Consider the following 19,616-nt stretch of genomic DNA (forward strand, 5'->3'; position numbering starts at 1 on the left):
TTGATCTGGCATTGCTGTGGCTGTTGTGTAGGCCAGCAGCTGCAGCTCCAATTCAACCCCTACCCTGGTAACTTCCATATGCCACAGGTGCGGCCCTTACAAAAATAAAAACCCAAAATGGCTTTCAAATTAAATAGCTGTGGACATAAATCCTAGCCCAATGCAAGCCCAATTACAAGAAGATGAATTTAGACAGACTATTTATTTTTCCAAGAATCAATCAATCTATGTCTAAAAGGCCAGTGATAATTGTCTTACAATGTTGTTGTGATGTTGAAATGAGATCATATAAAAAGTGCCTTTTATAGAATTGTGCAACAAAAAGATGTTTAATAGATTGTAGATGCTGTTGTTTGGGTGGCAGGAGTTGGATGGGGGGAGGCACACTTTCTCAAATGACACTTTTTCACTAGCTATCAAACTTTTGATGCTTCCCTTCCAGCCAATTTCCCATGCCATGTTATCTTCACCATTTTCAGTGTTTCTCATATTTTTCTCTTAAACTCAAAGCATTTATGTTTTTCTTCAAGACTCCACTAAAAGAGCTTTTTCCAAATCTCCAATGTGCTTATTGCAAAAACAGCTTTGCTCAGGTCACCAGGGTATTTTATTTTGCTAAAAGCATTGATTAGCTCTCAGTCCTCCAGTAACTTGCATTACTGGAACACTTGATAAACTCCTTCTATGTTAATATACTTTTCTTCTTTGGGCCTTAAAGTACTCACAGCTATGTAAATTATACGTGATACATCTACAAGGGGGAGCTGTTTACCTTGTAGTCACTGGATATTTACATACTTATTTTCTTTTTTGAGCAGATAGCAGTAAGCATCATTATAAAAAGATTGTTTTCTGATATCCCCCCAAAATGGCCATTTGTCTTAGCTGAAGCAAGATACCTCACCTTGGTATTCCTCCCTCATGGGCTACTCCTTCTGCCTCCTCTGGGAGGTTCTTATTTTCCCTCTAACCAGTTAATGTTGGATTATTCTAGGGCTAAGCCTCATCTCTTTTGTACTTATATTATGACTTAAAAAGCTATATGACAAAGACTGTTATATCTCCATCACAGACTTCTCTTTTAAATTCCAGACATCTATATATAATTGCCTACTATATTTCCAATTATATATCTATTTTAATACAATTGATCTTGAACAATATGGTTGAACTGAGCAGATCCTGTTACATGCAGATTTTTTTTTCAATAAATATGCACTACAGTACTACAAAATCCACAGTGGGTTGAATCTGAGAAAGCAAAATGGCAGATAAGTTTATATGACATATTGTACATTTATGCATGGATTTCTGACTACACAGGCTTCAGTGCTCTTAATCCCCATTATTCAAGTCAACCATCTACATGTCCAATGTTAACATGCTTAACACTAAACTCCAGGTCTTCATCACCACCCAGACTTGATTCCCCTAGTCTTCCCAACTGCAGTTGATGATAGCAACTCCAACTTTCATTTTACTGAGGCCAAAAATGTCCTGTCATCTTTCAGTCATTTATTTATTATTTTTTTTTTTTATTTTCCCACTGTACAGCAAGGGGATCAAGTTATCCTTACGTGTATACATTACAATTACATTTTTTCCCCACCGTTTGTTCTGTTGCAACATGAGTATCTAGACAAAGTTCTCAATGCTACTCAGCAGGATCTCCTTGTAAATACATTCTAAGTTGTGTCTGATAAGCCCAAGCTCCAAATCCCTCCCACTCCCTCCCCCTCCCATCAAGCAGTCATTTATTTTTTTTTTACTCATGCTACATCCAAATCTGAGGAAATATCCAGAATATATCCAGAATCCACTGTTCTTCTTATCTCCTTTATTTATGAACTTACTACCTGGTAAAGCCCCCATTATTCCTTATCTGAATTTTATCATCTTCTAATTAATCTCCCTGTTTCCTTCCCTTGATTTTTTTTTTTCTAGAACAACATGGTTTTATTATTATTATGTAAGATTACAATTCTTTTTTTTTTTCCCACTGCACAGCAAGGGGGTCAGGTTATCCTTACATGTATACATTACAATTACAGTTTTTCCCCCACCCTTTCTTCTGTTGCAACAGGAGTATCTAGACAAAGTTCTCAATGCTATTCAGCAGGATCTCCTTGTAAATCTATTCTAAGTTGTGTCTGATAAGCCCAAGCTCCTGATCCCTCCCACTCCCTCCCCCTCCCCCTCCCATCAGGCAACCACAAGTCTCTTCTCCAAGTCCATGCTTTTCTTTTCTGAGGAGATGTTCATTTGTGCTGGATATTAGATTCCAGTTATAAGTGATATCATATGGTATTTGTCTTTGTCTTTCTGGCTCATTTCACTCAGTATGAGATTCTCTAGTTCCATCCATGTTGCTGCAAATGGCATTATGTCATCCTTTTTTATGGCTGAGTAGTATTCCATTGTGTATATATACCACTTCTTCCGAATCCAATCCTCTGTCGATGGACATTTGGATTGTTTCCATGTCCTGGCTATTGTGAATAATGCTGCAATGAACATGCGGGTGCACGTGTCTCTTTTAAGTAGAGCTTTGTCTGGATATATGCCCAAGAGTGGGATTGCAGGGTCATATGGAAGTTCTATGTATAGATTTCTAAGGTATCTCCAAACTGTTCTCCATAGTGGCTGTACCAGTTTACATTCCCACCAGCAATGCAGGAGGGTTCCCTTTACTCCACAGCCCCTCCAGCACTTGTTATTTGTGGATTTATTAATGATGGCCATTCTGACTGGTGTGAGGTGGTATCTCATGGTAGTTTTGATTTGCATTTCTCTTATAATCAGCGATGTTGAGCATTTTTTCAAATATAATCCTCAATGGGGAAAAACTGAAAGCCTTCTCACTAAAATCTGGAACAAGACAGGGATGCCCACTCTCACCACTGCTCTTCAACATAGTTTTGGAAGTCCTAGCCACAGCAATTACACAAACAAAAGAAATAAAAGGCATCCATATAGGAAGAGAAGAGATCAAACTGTCACTGTATGCAGATGACATGATACTATACATAGAAAACCCTAAGGACTCAACCCCAAAACTCCTTGAACTGATCAATAAATTCAGCAAAGTGGCAGGATATAAGATTAACATTCGGAAGTCAGTTGCATTTCTGAATACCAGCAATGAAACATTAGAAAAGGAATACAAAAATACGATACCTTTTAAAATTGTACCTCACAAAATCAAATACCTCGGAATACACCTGACCAAGGAGGTAAAGGACCTATATGCCGAGAACTATAAAACTTTAATCAAAGAAATCAAAGAAGATGTAAAGAAATGGAAAGATATTCCATGTTCCTGGATTGGGAAAATCAATATTGTAAAAATGGCCATACTACCCAAAGCAATCTACAGATTCAATGCAATCCCTATCAAATTACCCTTGACATTTTTCACAGAACTAGAACAAACAATCCAAACATTTATATGGGACAACTAAAGACCCAGAATCGCCAAAGCAATCCTGAGAAACAAAAACCAAGCAGGAGGCATAACTCTCCCAGACTTCAAGAAATACTACAAAGCCACAGTCATCAAAACAGTGTGGTACTGGTATCAAAACAGACAGACAGACCAATGGAACAGAATAGAGAATCCGGAAATAAACCCTGACACCTATGGTCAATTAATCTTTGACAAGGGAGGCAAGAACATCAAATGGGAAAAGGAAAGTCTATTCAGCAAGCATTTCTGGGAAACCTGGACAGCTGCATGCAAAGCAATGAAACTAGAACACACCCTCACACCATGCACAAAAATAAACTCCAAATGGCTGAAAGACTTAAATATACGACAGGACACCATCAAACTCCTAGAAGAAAACATAGGCAAAACACTCTCTGACATCAACATCATGAATATTTTCTCAGGTCAGTCTCCCAAAGCAATAGAAATTAGAGCAAAAATAAACCCATGGGACCTCATCAAACTGAAAAGCTTTTGCACAGCAAAGGAAACCCAAAAGAAAACAAAAAGACAACTTACAGAATGGGAGAAAACAGTTTCAAATGATGCAACTTCCCTTGATTTTTAATGTATGATTTCAGCCTAGAAACCAGAAGGATCAAACTAGGTAATGTTTATTTTTAAAACTGTCCCTGGCTCCTCATCTCACTAAAGAAAAATAGAAAATCCTCATAATGCCCTGTGCTAGGTCGTATACAATCTGACACCCTGTATCATTTCCATTGTGTACAATGCCCCTCAATATTTTCAGCTCCACTCCTGCTGCTGGCTGGCTTGCTGTACAGTCAGGGTTGTTTCTGCCTCAAGGACATTGTGCAGGTAGTCTTTCCTGACCAGGACAATCTCTGCACAAATATCTGCAGGGCCACCTCCAACTGTAAAATCCAGAGTTGCTGAAAAGGCTAGAATATTGATTTCCTTCCTCTCTTACAGAGAGTGCACAAACAAGTAAACTAAATGCAACTAGTCAGAGGTACAAACAGAATGCTCACTTGAGAGCTAGTGACAAAGTATGTGAAGGACACGTAGTTGTGATTCTCTTGGCAGTTTCAATGGAACTACCAGTCCTATGTCATGACTGGGGACACTTTTTCCTCACCATGTAGCCTTGAATGTAATTCTCTAGCACTTAAAATGATCCAATGAGCTGCTCAATATCCCTAATTCCTTTTTTTATTTAACTTAGTGTTGTAGGTAGTTTCAAATAAGGGCTCCCTAATTTATTATCCCTGCCAGTATTCACAACTTGTCTTGTTTCCTTCTCTTGAATTTGATCTGTCTCTATAAGTGATTTATAACTGATGGAACGTGGTGCAAGTAATGCTGTGTGGCAACTAAGCCTGGGTTTGAATAGGCCTGTGTCTTCTACTTATGGTGCATGGAATGCTGACTCTGCGAAAAACTAGTTAGTATGTAAAGGGTTAGCTGAGACTAACTGAGCTGAGTTAGTCTCAGCTACCTGAGACTACCATGTTATGAGGAAGCTTAAACTAGTCATATGGACCCTCAGGTATCCACCTCTCACAATAGTTCCAGCGTCCCTTATTGGATGTTAACCTTAGTTGCTATCTAACTTCAGCTGCATGATCCCGCAAAAGAAACTGTCAACAGAACCTAGTTAACCAAATAATCATGAAGAATAATAAATCTATTAAGTCACTAAGTTTTGTGTCGTTGTACAACAACAGATAACTGGAACACCTAGCTCCTTGTGAAAAGAATCCTCATTGATAAAATATTCATAATAGACAAAGTCTTGAAGTGAGACAATACACAAAAATATTTTTGATTTAGCAATTACAATTTTAAATATACCTATCATTTGATTTAGAGGGTCCATTTCTGTGAACATATGCTATTAAAAAATCCATCATGGGTAGGCAGAGAGGTAGATAGACAGATGGTAGATTAAGAGATACATGATAGAGACAGCTATATATAGATGCAGATTTATGAAAAACACAGGTTGCTGATTGAAGCATTGTTAGTGGTGTCAAAAAAAACAGTAGCTAATAAAAATAATTCTAAATATATCACATTCAATTTTGAGGGTTTCAGTAACTCTATTCTGCAGTGAAAAAAACATATTGCAGAGAAATATTAATAGTTCAATAGCATGTTTTAAAAACTGAGGCATAGTATTCATTCTGTAAAATGTACAGATTTTAAGTGTGGAGTTTGGCAAATATATACTACTGTGTAATCTAAGCACAATCAGGATATGGTAAAATTTCAGTCCAAGTAAAAATTTCCCTCATATACCTTTTCTAATAATCCCCCATGCCAGAGCTAACTGCTGTTCTGGTTTCTGTCATCATAGATTAAAGTATCATATAAATGAAATTTAAGTGGAAACTCTTTTGTCTTGCTTTCTTTTCATTTATGTAATTATTTTGTATCTTTATATTGCTGATTATTATTCCATTCTATTCATATGCCAACATTTGTTTATTTTTCTTCTTTGAAAGGGCATTGGTATGTCGTTCCTTTTAATGGCTGAGTAATATTCCATCATGTATATGTACCACGTCTTCTTTATCTACTGTCTGTCGATGAACATTTAGATTGTTTCCATGTCTTGGCTATTGAAAAGAGTGCCGCAATGAACATTGGAGTACATGTGTCTTTGCGAGTCATGGTCTTCTCTGGATAGATGCCCAGGAGTGGGATTGCTGGATCAAACGGTAGTTCTATGTTTAGTTTTCTGAGGAATCTCCATATTGCTTTCCACAGTGGTTGCACCAATTTACAATCCCACCAACAGTGTACTAGTGTTCCTATTTCTCCACACCCTCTCCAGCACTGATTGTTTGCACACTTTCTGGCAACATGGATGTACCTAGAAATTATCGTGCTAAATGAAGTCAGCCATACAATGAGACACTGACATCAAATGCTTTCACTGACATGTGGAATCTGAATAAAGGACATGATGAACTTCTTTGCAGAGCAGATACTGACTCACAGACTTTGAAAAACTTATGGTTTCCAAAGTAGACAGTTCGGGGGGTGGGGGGATGTGCTGGGGTTGTGGGATGGAAATCCTATAAAATTGGATTGTGATGATCATCGTACAACTATAAATGTAATAAATTCACTGAGTGATACAAAAATTTAAAAGAAAATAAAATTAAAAAATAAAAGGGTATTGGGGTTGTTTTCAGTTTTCAATTATGTATAAAATGACTATAAAATTCTTACATATGTCATTTTGATGACATGTCCTTTTATTCCTCTTTGTAAAAATACCTAAGGGTCACAGGGTACATATATGTTTAACTTTGTAGGTAAATGCTAACCAGTTTTCCAAAGTTTCTGTATCACTTTACACATCCTTTAAGAATGTCTGAGAAATTCAGTTGCTACCCATACTTACCAGGACCTGGATTTCTTGTGTTTTTTTTTTAAATGTTCACCTTAATAAAGTTTTGAAATTTTATTTCACCTTCATTTTAATGTGCATCAGCTGATGATTAATTATATCAAAATATTATTCATATATTTCATATATTGGGGCACTTGTGTAATTTCTTCTTTTTTTTTTTTTTGTTTTTTTAGGTCTGCACCTGCAGCCTATAGAAGGTCCCAGGCTAGGGGCCAAATCAGAGCTCCAGCTGCCGGCCTATGCCACAGCAACAGCAATGCCCGATCTGAGCCGCATCTGCAAACTACACCACAGCTCACAGCTCATACCATTACTGGATCCTTAACCCCCTAAGCAAGGCCAGGGATCAAAACTACATCCTCATGGATATTAGTTGGGTTCATTATCGCTGAGCCACAATGGGAACTTCTGTATATATTCTTTATTGTAGCATCAGTTCAAGCATTTTCCCCTTCCCTTTCCATTGGAATATGTAGCCCCTCCGTTGTCATTATATAAGTACCACAATGAGAAACTTTAGCATAGGAATTAATTTGAGTCACTATTTGAAAGGAAGAATGACTTAGAAGTTTTCCTGGACTTGAAACCCTACTCTTGATCAAATATGCTTCAAATTGCCTTAAATTTTCACATTAAAATGAGGATATTTGAGTCTTCTTTTGAAGATGAAGGGGAGCAGAATATATCACCACAAAATATGCCTTGGGCATATTTATTATCTTCAGCTGATTATTTTTAAGAAGCAGCAAACATAGGAGAGTGACATTTTTACATTTATAAGGGAAACCTCTATTATTTATAAGGGTGTCTCCCTCTCTACACCAGGAAGAGGGACAGGGCTAAATTTCTAGAAACTCTTATCAATGGAGAAGGCAACCAAATGAAATCTGCATAATAACCATATCTTTGTTTACTGTGCTTTAGCCAGGTAACCTCCCATAACTGGATTCCCTCCCCTTCAACAGCTTCATTTTTCTTTAATTGATGATGGTATGTAAGGTGGTGGCTTGGACTATTTGGGGGAATTACTCAGTTTTGGGAGTGGTAATTTCTCATGTATTCAGAACCTATCCAAAATTTCCCTTGTTAATTTTTTTTTTTTTTATGGGGAGGGTATGTCTCAGCCAAGAACCTAGGGTAGAGGAAAAATGATTTTTCTTCCCCTACAAAGATTATTTCAGTTAAGCTATAAGATAGATTGGCAATTACAAGCAACAAATGCAAAGACTTTCTTATCACCCAAAAGAACTTTGACCATCAGTTTACTTCGAGGTGTACCTATAAGTTGGGACTACAAACTATAAATGTGTTAACAGGTTTAACCTTATCACATTTTTGGAGTAACACTGGGAATCTTATCACTGTGATATTTATTTATTTATTTATTTATTTTTGGTCTTTTGTCTTTTTGTTGTTGTTGTTGCTATTTCTTGGGCCGCTCCTGCGGCATATGGAGGTTCCCAGGCTAGGGGTTGAATCGGCGCTGTAGCCACCGGCCTACGCCAGAGCCACAGCAACGCAGGATCCGAGCCGCGTCTGCAACCTACACCACAGCTCACGGCAACGCCGGATCGTTAACCCACTGAGCAAGGGCAGGGACCGAACCCGCAACCTCATGGTTCCTAGTCGGATTCGTTAACCACTGCGCCACGACGGGAACTCCATCACTGTGATATTTAATATAATCCAGAGGTACCGGCAAATAAAAGCTATTATTTTTATGAATAGAAGTTCATCACCCAGTTAGGGAGGAAAAAATTTTCCTCTACCCTTCCTTCTAGGTTCTTCTGGTTGGTCTAAGAATTAAAATGACATGGAAAAGATTAACAGGAAAAAAAATCAAACAGAAGTTTAATAGCATATATGAGAGAAACCTAGGAAAACTGAGTAACTTGCCAAAATAGCTGAAACCCTCAACTTAAATGCCATCTTTAGCTAATTAAAAAGAGAGTGTTTGGGGTAGTGGTTTGGGGCTTCAAAGGCAATTTGAAGGAGGAAGGTAATTCACATGAAGATGTAAAGGCAAATGTTTGGTAAACAAGTGTTTACTGGGCCAGAGGGATACCATGGGACACAGAGAGGAATTTTAACAAACTTTACCAGGCTCCTCCCTGCACACCATAGCTAATTTATACTACTTCTCCCTGCGGTAGGTCCTCTATCTACATTATTTTCTACAGGGGTAAAACCAAAGTTTCTGAGTGTTTTGGGCTTTGATTTTTTTTCAGCTTGAAATAGTCCACATGCCAAATAAAAATTCTGGGTGGGTAAGTTTTGCTTCCCTACAACCCTTGTACACAGAAGCATTTACTGTTCCTGCTAGATGTATAGTTCAAAAATGAGCAGGATGTATATCTTAGAAGTGAGAGAAAAAAAAAACTGTAGAAAAAAAAACTATTGATGTAAGCTAAAACAGGTAATATGTAACAATGTCTACTATAGAATAAGGATTTCATTTTTGAATTGATTTAATGGCTGGATGATTACTTACTTATAATATTCATAAGCATTTTCTGAATTATTTAATAAGGGAAATTTTTTTGTTGTCTTTTTAGGGCCACAGATGCAGCCTATGGAGGTTCCCAGGTAAGGGGGTGAACTGGATCTGTAGGTGCCAGCCTATGCCACAGCCACAGCAATGCAGGATCTAAGCTGCATCTGTGACCTACAGCACAGCTCACAGCAATGCTGGATCCTTAACTCACTGAGCAAGACCAGGGATTGAACCCACATCCTCCTAGATAATAGTTAGGTTCGTTAACCAGAGCCACAATGGGAACTCCCCAGTAAGGGAAATATTTACTGAGCTCTTAAATGGCTAAAAGCAACTCCTTAAAAATTTGGAACTACTTACTTTACATTTTGTCAGCTCTCGACTGCTGTACAAATGATATGGGATATAAGCATTGACTTTTTTTTTTTTTTTTTGTCTTTTTGCTATTTCTTGGGCCGCTCCCGCGGCATATGGAGTTTCCCAGGCTAGGGGTCCAATCGGAGCTGTAGCTGCCAGCCTATGCCAGAGCCACAGCAACTCGGGATCTGAGCCGCGTCTGCAACCTGCACTACAGCTCACGGCAACGCCGGATCGTTAACCCGCTGAGCAAGGGCAGGGATCGAACCCACAACCTCATGGTTCCTAGTCAGATTCATTAACCACTGCGCCACGACAGGAACTCCGACTTTTTTAAAATTTAAAATAAAAGCATTTGCGTTCTCATTTGGCATTACTTGGTGTAATTTCTATTTCCAAACTCAGAATTGCTGAAATATTTTGTTTCAAGCTATCTTTATATTTCATAAGCTATTTCACTTTGAGAACATAAATTTAGTTAAAAAGGTAAAGATAAAGCAAGAGGCAAATATTTGCAACTTGATTAATCTGTTTGCCCATCTGAATTGCTAATCACAGAGTTAAATAGTTTTAAAAATAAAATAGTAAGAATAAGCAATCTGAAACAATTCTTCCTGAGGGCTGATAGTATCAATGGGAGAAAAGAAGGAAAGTAAAGTATGAAGGGGGAAAAAAGGAAGGGGAAGTGCTTGGAGAAGTAGAGAGAGAAGGCAGTGCTTTGCACAGTGACCTTTGTTTCCAGATGCCAAATGATAGCCAAAATGCCATGGGTAGTGATCCCACTCCTGAGCACATACCGGAAAAGAGGAAAACTCTAATTCAAAAAGATACATGCACCCCAGTGTTCACAGCAGCACTGTTTACAATAGCCAACCCATGGAAGCAACCTAAACATACATCATTCATCCTCAGACAAATGGATAAAGAAGATGTGGTACATGTGTATGTGTGTGTGTGTGTGTGTGTGTGTGTGTGTGTATGATGTGTGTATATATATGTGTGTGTGTATATATACACACTTATGCACACATATACACACAGAGGAATACTACTCAGCCATAAAAAAGAATGAAATAATGCCATTTGCAGCAACATGGATGGATCTAGAGACTATTAAACTAAATGAAGTCAGAAAAAGATAAATCACTTATATGTGGAATCTTTAAAAAACATGATGCCAATGAATCTATTTGCAAATTGAAACAGACTCACAGACTCAGAAAAAAGACTTATGGTTACCAAAAAGGAAATGAGGGGCTGTGGGGGGGAATAATAATTTAGGGTTTGGGGATTAACCTATATACACTACTGTATATATAAATAATAAACAAGGATCTAATGTGTAGAATAAGGAATTACATTCAATATCCTATAATAACCTATATGGGAAAAGAATTTGAAATATATATTCAGTTGTGTACATGTAACTGAATCACTTTGCTATAAATATGAAACAATGTAAACCAATTTATACTTCAATAAAATTAAAAAATTGGGAGTTCCCATTGTGGCTCAGTGGGTTAAGGACCTGACATTAGTTTCCATGAGGATGCTTATTTGATCCCTGGCCTAGCTCAGTTGGTTAAGGATCCTGTGTTTCCACGAGCTGCAGTATAGTTCACAGATGTGGCTTGGATTCAGTGTTGCCGTAGTTGTGGTGTGGTCTTCACCTGCAGATCCAATTTGACCCCAAACCTGGGAACTTCCATAAAGTGCAGGTGTGGTTGTAAAAAGAAGAAAAAGATACATTCATATACTCAAAAAAAAAAAAAATATCGCTGGTATTTTTAGTTTGCCTCAGTTATCAAAAGGTTTTTTTGCTGCTTTTTTTCCCTCACATTAAATTTCAGTTCAACTGACCTTTTGAATTTTAATTTTATTTTTAATCTCTCTCACCTATAAAAATCTATCACCCTTCTCAGATTTTTTCTAAAACAAGCAAAAAACAAACATACAAAAACACCAAAAAAACTCAAAAATTAACCACTAAATAATTGAATTTTCTAGGTATTTGCTCTATGTGGCTAATCTATCCAGTCTCAGAATTAGGCTCAGGACCAATTACTCTAAGATGGAGTAATTCATAGCAGATCCTCATACCATAAACAACTTTATGGGTAGATTATATAAATGACAAAATAATAATATTAAAAATCTCTTTAGAGATATCAAAGAGTATGGTACTAAAATTACTGGGAAAAAGGTAGTATACAACATAAGCTCCATTTTCATTCCGACTTTTCCCTGAGGACATTTTTCAAATAAATATGTCCAGGGTATCAAGCAATAGGGACAGTCTCACTAAATGGAAAAATACAAATTGAAGTTCAAGGATACTAGGAGGGGCAAAGTTGGTAGTGGTGTAAATTACTAAATTAGGAGGGACCACATAGAAAGATCCCCTATTGTGCATGATTTTCCTCAGGATCTCGGTTAAAGCCTAAGCTACACAGGCAAAGAATGGATCCTGAGAATGGTAGGAGGAAACAGCTGTGGGGAGACCATGAGCGCAATAAGAGTTCAAAGGTAGCACACATCATATGGATTATGCTTTAATGTCTTTCCGCTAAAAATCAACAGCAACGCAATAGCTGGAAAATTTGCAAGCACTTGGAAATCAAGCAGTACTTTTCTAAGTAATCTACAGGTCTGCAATAATCAAGCAAAAAATACACAGGGAATGGAGTTAAGCATTAGTCAAAAAACATAACATTCACATAATTCAGTTAAAACAGTGTGTAGAAGGAAAATATGGGTTTGAATGCAAAAAGAAAATATTTTAAAATGAATAATCCACATAACCATCTCAAGAGCTATGAACAGAACAAAATTATTCCCCTAAAAGAGACATTAAAAAGCAAAGAAGGGAATAAGTAGAAATCAAGAGAAAAATGTCAATACATAGAAGATGCTTAATAGAAATGATTAATAAAATTGGTAAATTTCTAGCAAATCTGATCGAGAAAGAGAAATAACCAATATCAAGAAAGAGGAAACTTTATAACCTCTCATAAAGATATTATGATGTGAAGCAGTATTATAAATCATTATAAACCAATAAATTTGATAACACAAAAATAAATTATTTAAATACATAATTTTATGAATTTACACAAAACACAAGGAAATGTCTGGAGTGGCCTTTATCTTTTAAAGAAATTAAGTTTGTAATTAAACTAAACACCAACTGAACTGTAACAGCAGATAGTTTCATTGGTAACTTCTGTCAGACACTTAATAATGTAATAAAAGCAAGCTTACACAAACTCTTTCAGAAAACAGAGAAGGAAGAAATATTTTGTGATGCCAACATAGCATTGATATCAAAACCTGCTACAGCATTTCAAGAAAATTACAGATCGATATTCTCAGACACTTAGACACACAACTCTTAAAGTCAGTATTAGAAAATTAAATCCAGGATGATATAAAACTACTAATATCTTGTGACCAAGTGGGTTTTATTTCACTACTACAACTGAACAGTGACTTTTTGTAATGCAATATAAATGAAAAATATACAAAAATCAACTGATTCTATATATTATTAATGACTGGAAATGCAATAAAAACATAATACTATTGGAAATCACATCATAACATATAATATCCAGGAAATGTTTAACATAGATTGTGCAAGGATTGATCAGAAAAAAAAAAGACAAAACTAATGTTTAAACATTGAGGTCTATTCTAAATGTCCCTTTCTCATATAGGTCTTCTCCATTTCCCTCATTTTATTCTACAAGTTAAGCTAATTTATGAAATATTTCTATATTGTATGTGTGTGTGTGTATATATATATAATTGAATATATAAATGAATAAGACAAGAATGTATTCATTTTCTTAATTCATTCATTTTCTTAATGAATTAAATGATCTATCTCTGTTGTCATTTTATAAATCTTGTTTCAACTTAGAGACCACAGGGATGAAAAGTTAGAATATGTCCTGGTCATTAAAGACCAGAGTGATGAAAAATTAGAATATGTCCTCTGTGTGTGTGTATAGTTTGTGTGTATACACACAAATGTATATAATTATATGCGACACAAGTCAAGGATATTTTAGTTTTTAAAATATAGAAATCCTAATTCACAATAGTTTAAGAATAGATGGACTTTATTGATACACTTGTCATTTAACTCAAAGTCCAGGGATGGTGCTATTTCTACTGTTAGATCTAAGCGTTTAAACAATGTCTCAACCTCTCTCAACACAGACTTTCTATCCCTCAATTTTTAGCTCTACTTTCCTTATTATGTCTCACTGAAGAGCATTTTCTTTCATGCCTTTTGAAGAATTCCCATTTTCAGAATCTCAAGGTTCAAAATCCATGGGTTGAATGTCTAGGTTACAGCAAAAAGACTCCAAATGCTTTCTATCCTGTTTTCTTGGCTTAAAGTTCATAAATATAGATGAAGCCTATCATGTGAAAAAGCAGGAAGAAATGCTATACAGATAGAAAAAGTAGATATTCATCACAGAGTTAACTAAACACCAGGAGTAGAAGGTCAATATCTGTAGAACTTTCATTTTTTTTTTTTTTTTCAGGGATTAATCCCCTGTAGGTAACATGGTTCTTGACAAAAGCTAATGGTCAATACTTGCTAAATGATTACAGGTGAATCCCACATGTCTTTCAGTCATTTCTTAGTCATTGTTAAATTGCTTTCCTCACTTTCATTTGTAAATTTTGTTAATTTGGACTTCAGTGATACCTGTCCTTTTAAATTGCACAAACAGAAAAGTACATTAGACTCTTCTTGATAGAAAAATATAAAAATCAGGATATATTCTAATTTTTCATCACTGTGGTCTTTAAGTTGTAAACAAGATTTATAAAATGACAAAGGAGCTAAATCATTTAATTCATTAAGAAAATCAATACATTCTTGTCTTATTCATTCATAGCAATAGACATCTTCACCAAAGATTACCTTCTTTATAACCCAAATCTAAAATACCCTACCCATACTATATACTTTCTCCATCTTATTTTTAGTGAATTAGTTAAAAACCTACGCCTTTGATTTATCATTTTTTAGATCCCCAACACCGTACTTCCGCATTTCCTTTGGTGCCCACAGCACATTGTACATAACCCTAGTTATATATATCCACTCTGTCGTGTATATTGCATCTCTCCCTCGCAAGAGAAAAAAATCTGTAATTGTTTAAGGAGTCACTTATTTTAACACATTTCAACAGCTAAGAGTTCTTCCACATGTTCTACCTATTAGGTATTTTGCCAAACAACAGGAATGTTAAAGATATATGACCTTCCACCAAGGAAGAGCTTGGGCTACAAATTATACTTTGTTGCTATTTAATATCCAGTATTCTTTGCTCATGGTTAGCTTTCATTTCAAAGGGAAACATCTTAAAATGTTGGCTCCAGCTTCTTCTTTACCAGGGTCTTTATTTTATCTTTACATATTTTATTTTTACCTAGTATAATTTTGCGCCTTCCAGACAGTCTTTTATTCAACTAAAATTTTAAAAATAAAAGAGCCAAGAAATACCTATTACCTCTGTAGATAAGTCATCATTTTGAAAAGTAATTATATCCTCAGACTTTCATCATGTCACATCAGGGTTATTATAATAATTCTCTAACTTCTGTTCCTCCCTAAAGTTTTTCCTCTTCCAATCTGTTTCTTAGGATGCTTGTCAAATTAACATTAAAATTTGGCTGAAGTCAAATTTTGCCATCTTTCTACTTAAAAAAATGCCCAAGTTGTTCCTGCTTTCTGGAATGCTATAGTTTCTACTTTAAAAAAGTCTTAACCCTTATCCCAACTCCTCTGGGCTCTTTCCTTTATGGATAACATTGGCAAATCTGTCCTGAGATCCTGTGGCCTCAAGTATCTTTGAGAGCAGCTGGTTTGCACATTGTGTATATTGCCACATATTGTTTCATTTTACTTGTCATAACTTTTTAACTAAGTTGAATGCTTGCTGATACCTGTATTGTGATGACTTTCTCCCACAGTGTTGAGTAGATAAAGAACCTTCCAAAACTGATGTACTCAAGGAAAAGTCAGTGCTATCATTAATAATGAGAGAAGTGGCCTGGAAAGGATTTAGCATTTTTATGTTATGAAAACACATAGTTTGTCAATATATTTAATTTCATCTCATCTATCTTTCTGTCTTAGATTTCAAGGTGACAAAAAGATGTGTTTTAATTTTATTTAATATTTTAATTTTTTTTGTTCTTTTTTTGCCTTTTCAGGGCTGCACCTGTGAGCCACAACAATGCAGTATCCGAACTACATCTGTGACCTACACCACTGTTCACAGCAATGCTGGATCATTAAAGATCCAGTGGGTTAAACCACTGAGCAAGGCCAGGGGTGGAACCCGCATCCTCATGGATACTAATCGGGGTTGTTAATCGCTGACCATGACAGGAACTCCTGTTTTAATTTTATAACACATGATCCCATACACATGTGATCATTTGGACAAAGAAAAATTGAACTGTGAATCCATGGATCAGTAACTCTTAAGAAAATAAAAACATGAAACAAATTATCATGGGTACTTCAGAAATGCAATGGTATTTTTTTTCTTAGGCAGTTGATGGATATTTCACATTAAAGGAGAATAAAAGACCACAAAGGATCATTATTTTCACTTTTACAATATATCTAATTACGTAAAATTATCTGATTCATGAGAGAGAATAAAAAGTAAAAATTAGGAGTCCCCGTTGTGGCTCAGCAGAAATGAATCCGACTAGTATCCATGAGGAAGCAGGTTAGATCCCTGGACTTTCTCAGTGCATCGGGAATCCGGCATTGTATAGGGTGTAGAAGCAGCTCAGATCCCACATTGCTGTGGCTGCAGCATAGGCCAGCAGCTGCAGCTCTGGTTAGACCCCCTAATCTGAGAAGTTCCATATGCCACTGATACAGCCCTAAAAAGCAAAAAAGAAAAAAAAAAGTAAAAATTATAGTTTTAACTAAGTCTGTCATGAAGTAATGAGCCTTATATATGTTATACTCTTTGTAGAATTAAATGAACACCACATGGAGTGTGGTTAGTATAGTACTTAAAGCACTTAAGTTGTAGACTTTTATTTGAATCCTGACCCTACCTCATAATACATATTTATTATAAGGAAGTCGTATACTCTCACTGATTTTCAATTCTCACACACAGTTTGGAATAATAATATTTATCTCAGAAAGCTGTAGTGAGATTTAAAGTAAACAGTACATGGTAAAGTGCTCATCACGGTGCCTGACACATTTTAGTAACCCAGAAAATGGGAAAATCAATATTTTCATTTGGCTTGCAGTTTGAAACCTTCTCCTAAAGCACTTATTTGTAATAAAGGGTGGGTCCCTCTCTATTGTGAAGCTTGTTTTAACAATGCCCAGTTTTGGGACACCACAGGACTGATGTTAAAAGGAGGGAAATGCCAGGAGAGTTTCTGAAATTCAAACACAGATTTGATGATTAAAGCTAGTCTTAATTATTAAAAAAAAATATTAAAACCTTATTGATTTGTGGCTGCCCTTGGGAACAGGGTATTAACTGGAACGGAGCATGAGATAAATTTGAGGGCATTTATAATGGTTCATTTGTTGATCAGGGATATTACATTGTTTTGATCAGTTTGTAAAAATAAGCTATACATATGTGTTATGTCCATTCCTACGTATGCATATCATATATAATTAAAATGTCCTTCATTCATTGTTTGATTTGTTATTCAGCAAATAATGTACTTATTTTTCAAGTAAAAATTTTTCATTTGCTTATTGTGTCACTGAGAAACATAAATCCAGTAATAATTTATTTTTGAGTTGAATAATCATTTTTCAAAATTAGTATTATACTTGCATTGATCAAGTGTATACTAATTGAAATTGCAACCATGTACTTTTAATGGTAATGGAATGGATTTTTAAATTAGAGACTTATGGACATTTTAGAATATTAAATTTCAACATGTATACATAGTATTTGTTAGGGAATTATGGTAAGGTAATCAGTATAAGATCTAAAAGCATTAGAAAAGTCACATTATGAAAAAAAAAATCCACGAAGTGGATATATGAGTTTGTAGATATAAAACATGTATTTTACAAGTCAGATTAACTATATCAAAACATTATTTTTGTGATTTTCAGAGTAGAGCCTAAATTTTTGTAATAAGATTTTCTTTAGATAGGCCAGCTTGTCAAATATTTTATTTACTTCCTTTGATAGTTATATACTCTTTGCCTTAATTTCAACAAAATCATTTATCTCAATTAATTCTATATTAAAAATTATAATTTAATTTGGAGTTGATCATTGCATTCCTATAACACTTCAGCTTTGGCTCCCTTCCAAGATTGAATTCCATGAAGGCTACAGGTTTTAAGAGTTTTCTGACACAATAAATGTGCATCACACACAATGAGCTGACAGCTTTCTTCAATCATAACAAACTGGAATTACTCCATTCTTGGCTATCAGGCATGCCCATTTTATGCAACAACTATGATTTTTCCCTACACACGGAACTGGGCTACGGTCTTATCCTTTTAATGTAGTAAGTTGATATCCTAACATATTACTCTTACAAATTTCTAAAAACAACAAAAACTTCATAATTTACAGACTCTATTTACCTCTTCTGAAAGGGGTTCTCTTTGAGTGTACACAGAATTATTCATTATGTGATACAAACTTAAAGATAGTTATCATAAAAAATGAAATATCAGCTAATGAAGTTGGTAATGAAATTTGGAACTATCAAGTGTTTATATTTTATAGTAATTTGAATTAAATGACTTTGATGATGCTAACATGATTTAGGCATACTTATTCTCAACATAACAAAGTTTTTGCATGATTAGTTTGTTTTACCAACTAAGCAATTCTATTAGAATGTGTATACTTCATTATCATTATTATAATTCAGCAAAAAGCTCTTAGATCATAAAAATCAGGTTTATTTCAAAAACTAAAATTTATCAGCATAACTATATGCCTAGTAAGTACCCGCATTGTTTCCTTTATTCCCTTACCTATTTACTTAAGAAGTTACACCATTTATTATTGTAATTGTTTTTTAATGTTTCCATTCAGTTAGACTGAGTTACTTGCAAGAGATTTCTGCATCTTATTCTTCTTTGACTTTTCAGATTCTCTCAGTGTCTAAGTTTGGTGTTCTTTAAACATTTTCTTTATGAATACAAGAATAAATGAATGAATGGAATATAAAATGTAAATTTTATCCAAATCTCATCTCTTCTCTGCATGCTCATTGTCTTGGACATTATAAAATACAGAGTAGTCACCTTCTGCTAATCAATAATGTAATTTCACTTTTAAGAATCAAAGAAAATGCTGACATAAAATCAAAGCACCCCAGGTCATATGTTGTTATTGCCAATTACTAATAAATTCTAAGTTAATTTTAAGGAATTCTCCAATATGAAATGTTGCTTTTGAGAGGACAGAAAGTGGTTTGTTTTATGAATAAGTATAGATTAAAGTCTGCAAGAAATATTCATGAAATCATGAAATCTGGGAAGGCATTAACAGAATAACATGGATTTTTTTTTTTATTTTGGGTTGGAAAGCTATTGGGACTACATTGCACATGAATAAAATTGATTTGATAATTGCTCAATGTACACTTGGTTTGGGGTGAATACTGTGAGGATCAGGATTCACGAAATTACAGTTCATTATTTTTAAGATTTGGAAATAAGGTCAAGAGAAATAAAAGGGCTTTAAGAAGATCAGAGTCTTCTAAAACAGAAGGCATCACATAAGCCTAGGCTTACTTCCTATTTTCTTTCTACTACACCATTCTTCACTATTTTATAATAAAATTCCTCGGGTCAAAAACCTACAATTTTAAGAAACATTTTACAACTT

General features: G+C 35.2%; 1 protein-coding gene across 4 annotated transcripts in view; it reads left to right on the forward strand.

The window, feature by feature from the left end:
* LOC146396953 (uncharacterized) overlaps positions 1–19,369 on the forward strand; it is an 866,748-nt gene extending 847,379 nt beyond the window's left edge. For 2 of the 4 annotated variants that reach the window (XR_014827579.1, XM_084996670.1), the window contains one exon: positions 15,964–19,369. Coding sequence is in view for 2 of the 4 variants with exons in the window: in XM_084996670.1 (XP_084852796.1) it covers positions 15,964–15,977 (14 nt within the window). In the remaining 2 variants the exon portion in view is untranslated. The remainder of the gene's footprint in view (positions 1–15,963) is intronic. The other 2 variants (XR_014827578.1, XM_084996669.1) reach the window with 1 other exon arrangement.
* The last annotated feature ends 247 nt before the right edge of the window (positions 19,370–19,616 follow it).

The sequence above is a fragment of the Sus scrofa genome, chromosome 14 (genome assembly GCF_054392235.1).
Source record: "Sus scrofa isolate SSC_HxYL_T2T_F1_AM1 chromosome 14, Sscrofa_HxYL_maternal_Yorkshire_Landrace_v2.0, whole genome shotgun sequence".
In the NCBI taxonomy this organism is placed as follows: Eukaryota; Metazoa; Chordata; class Mammalia; order Artiodactyla; family Suidae; genus Sus; species Sus scrofa.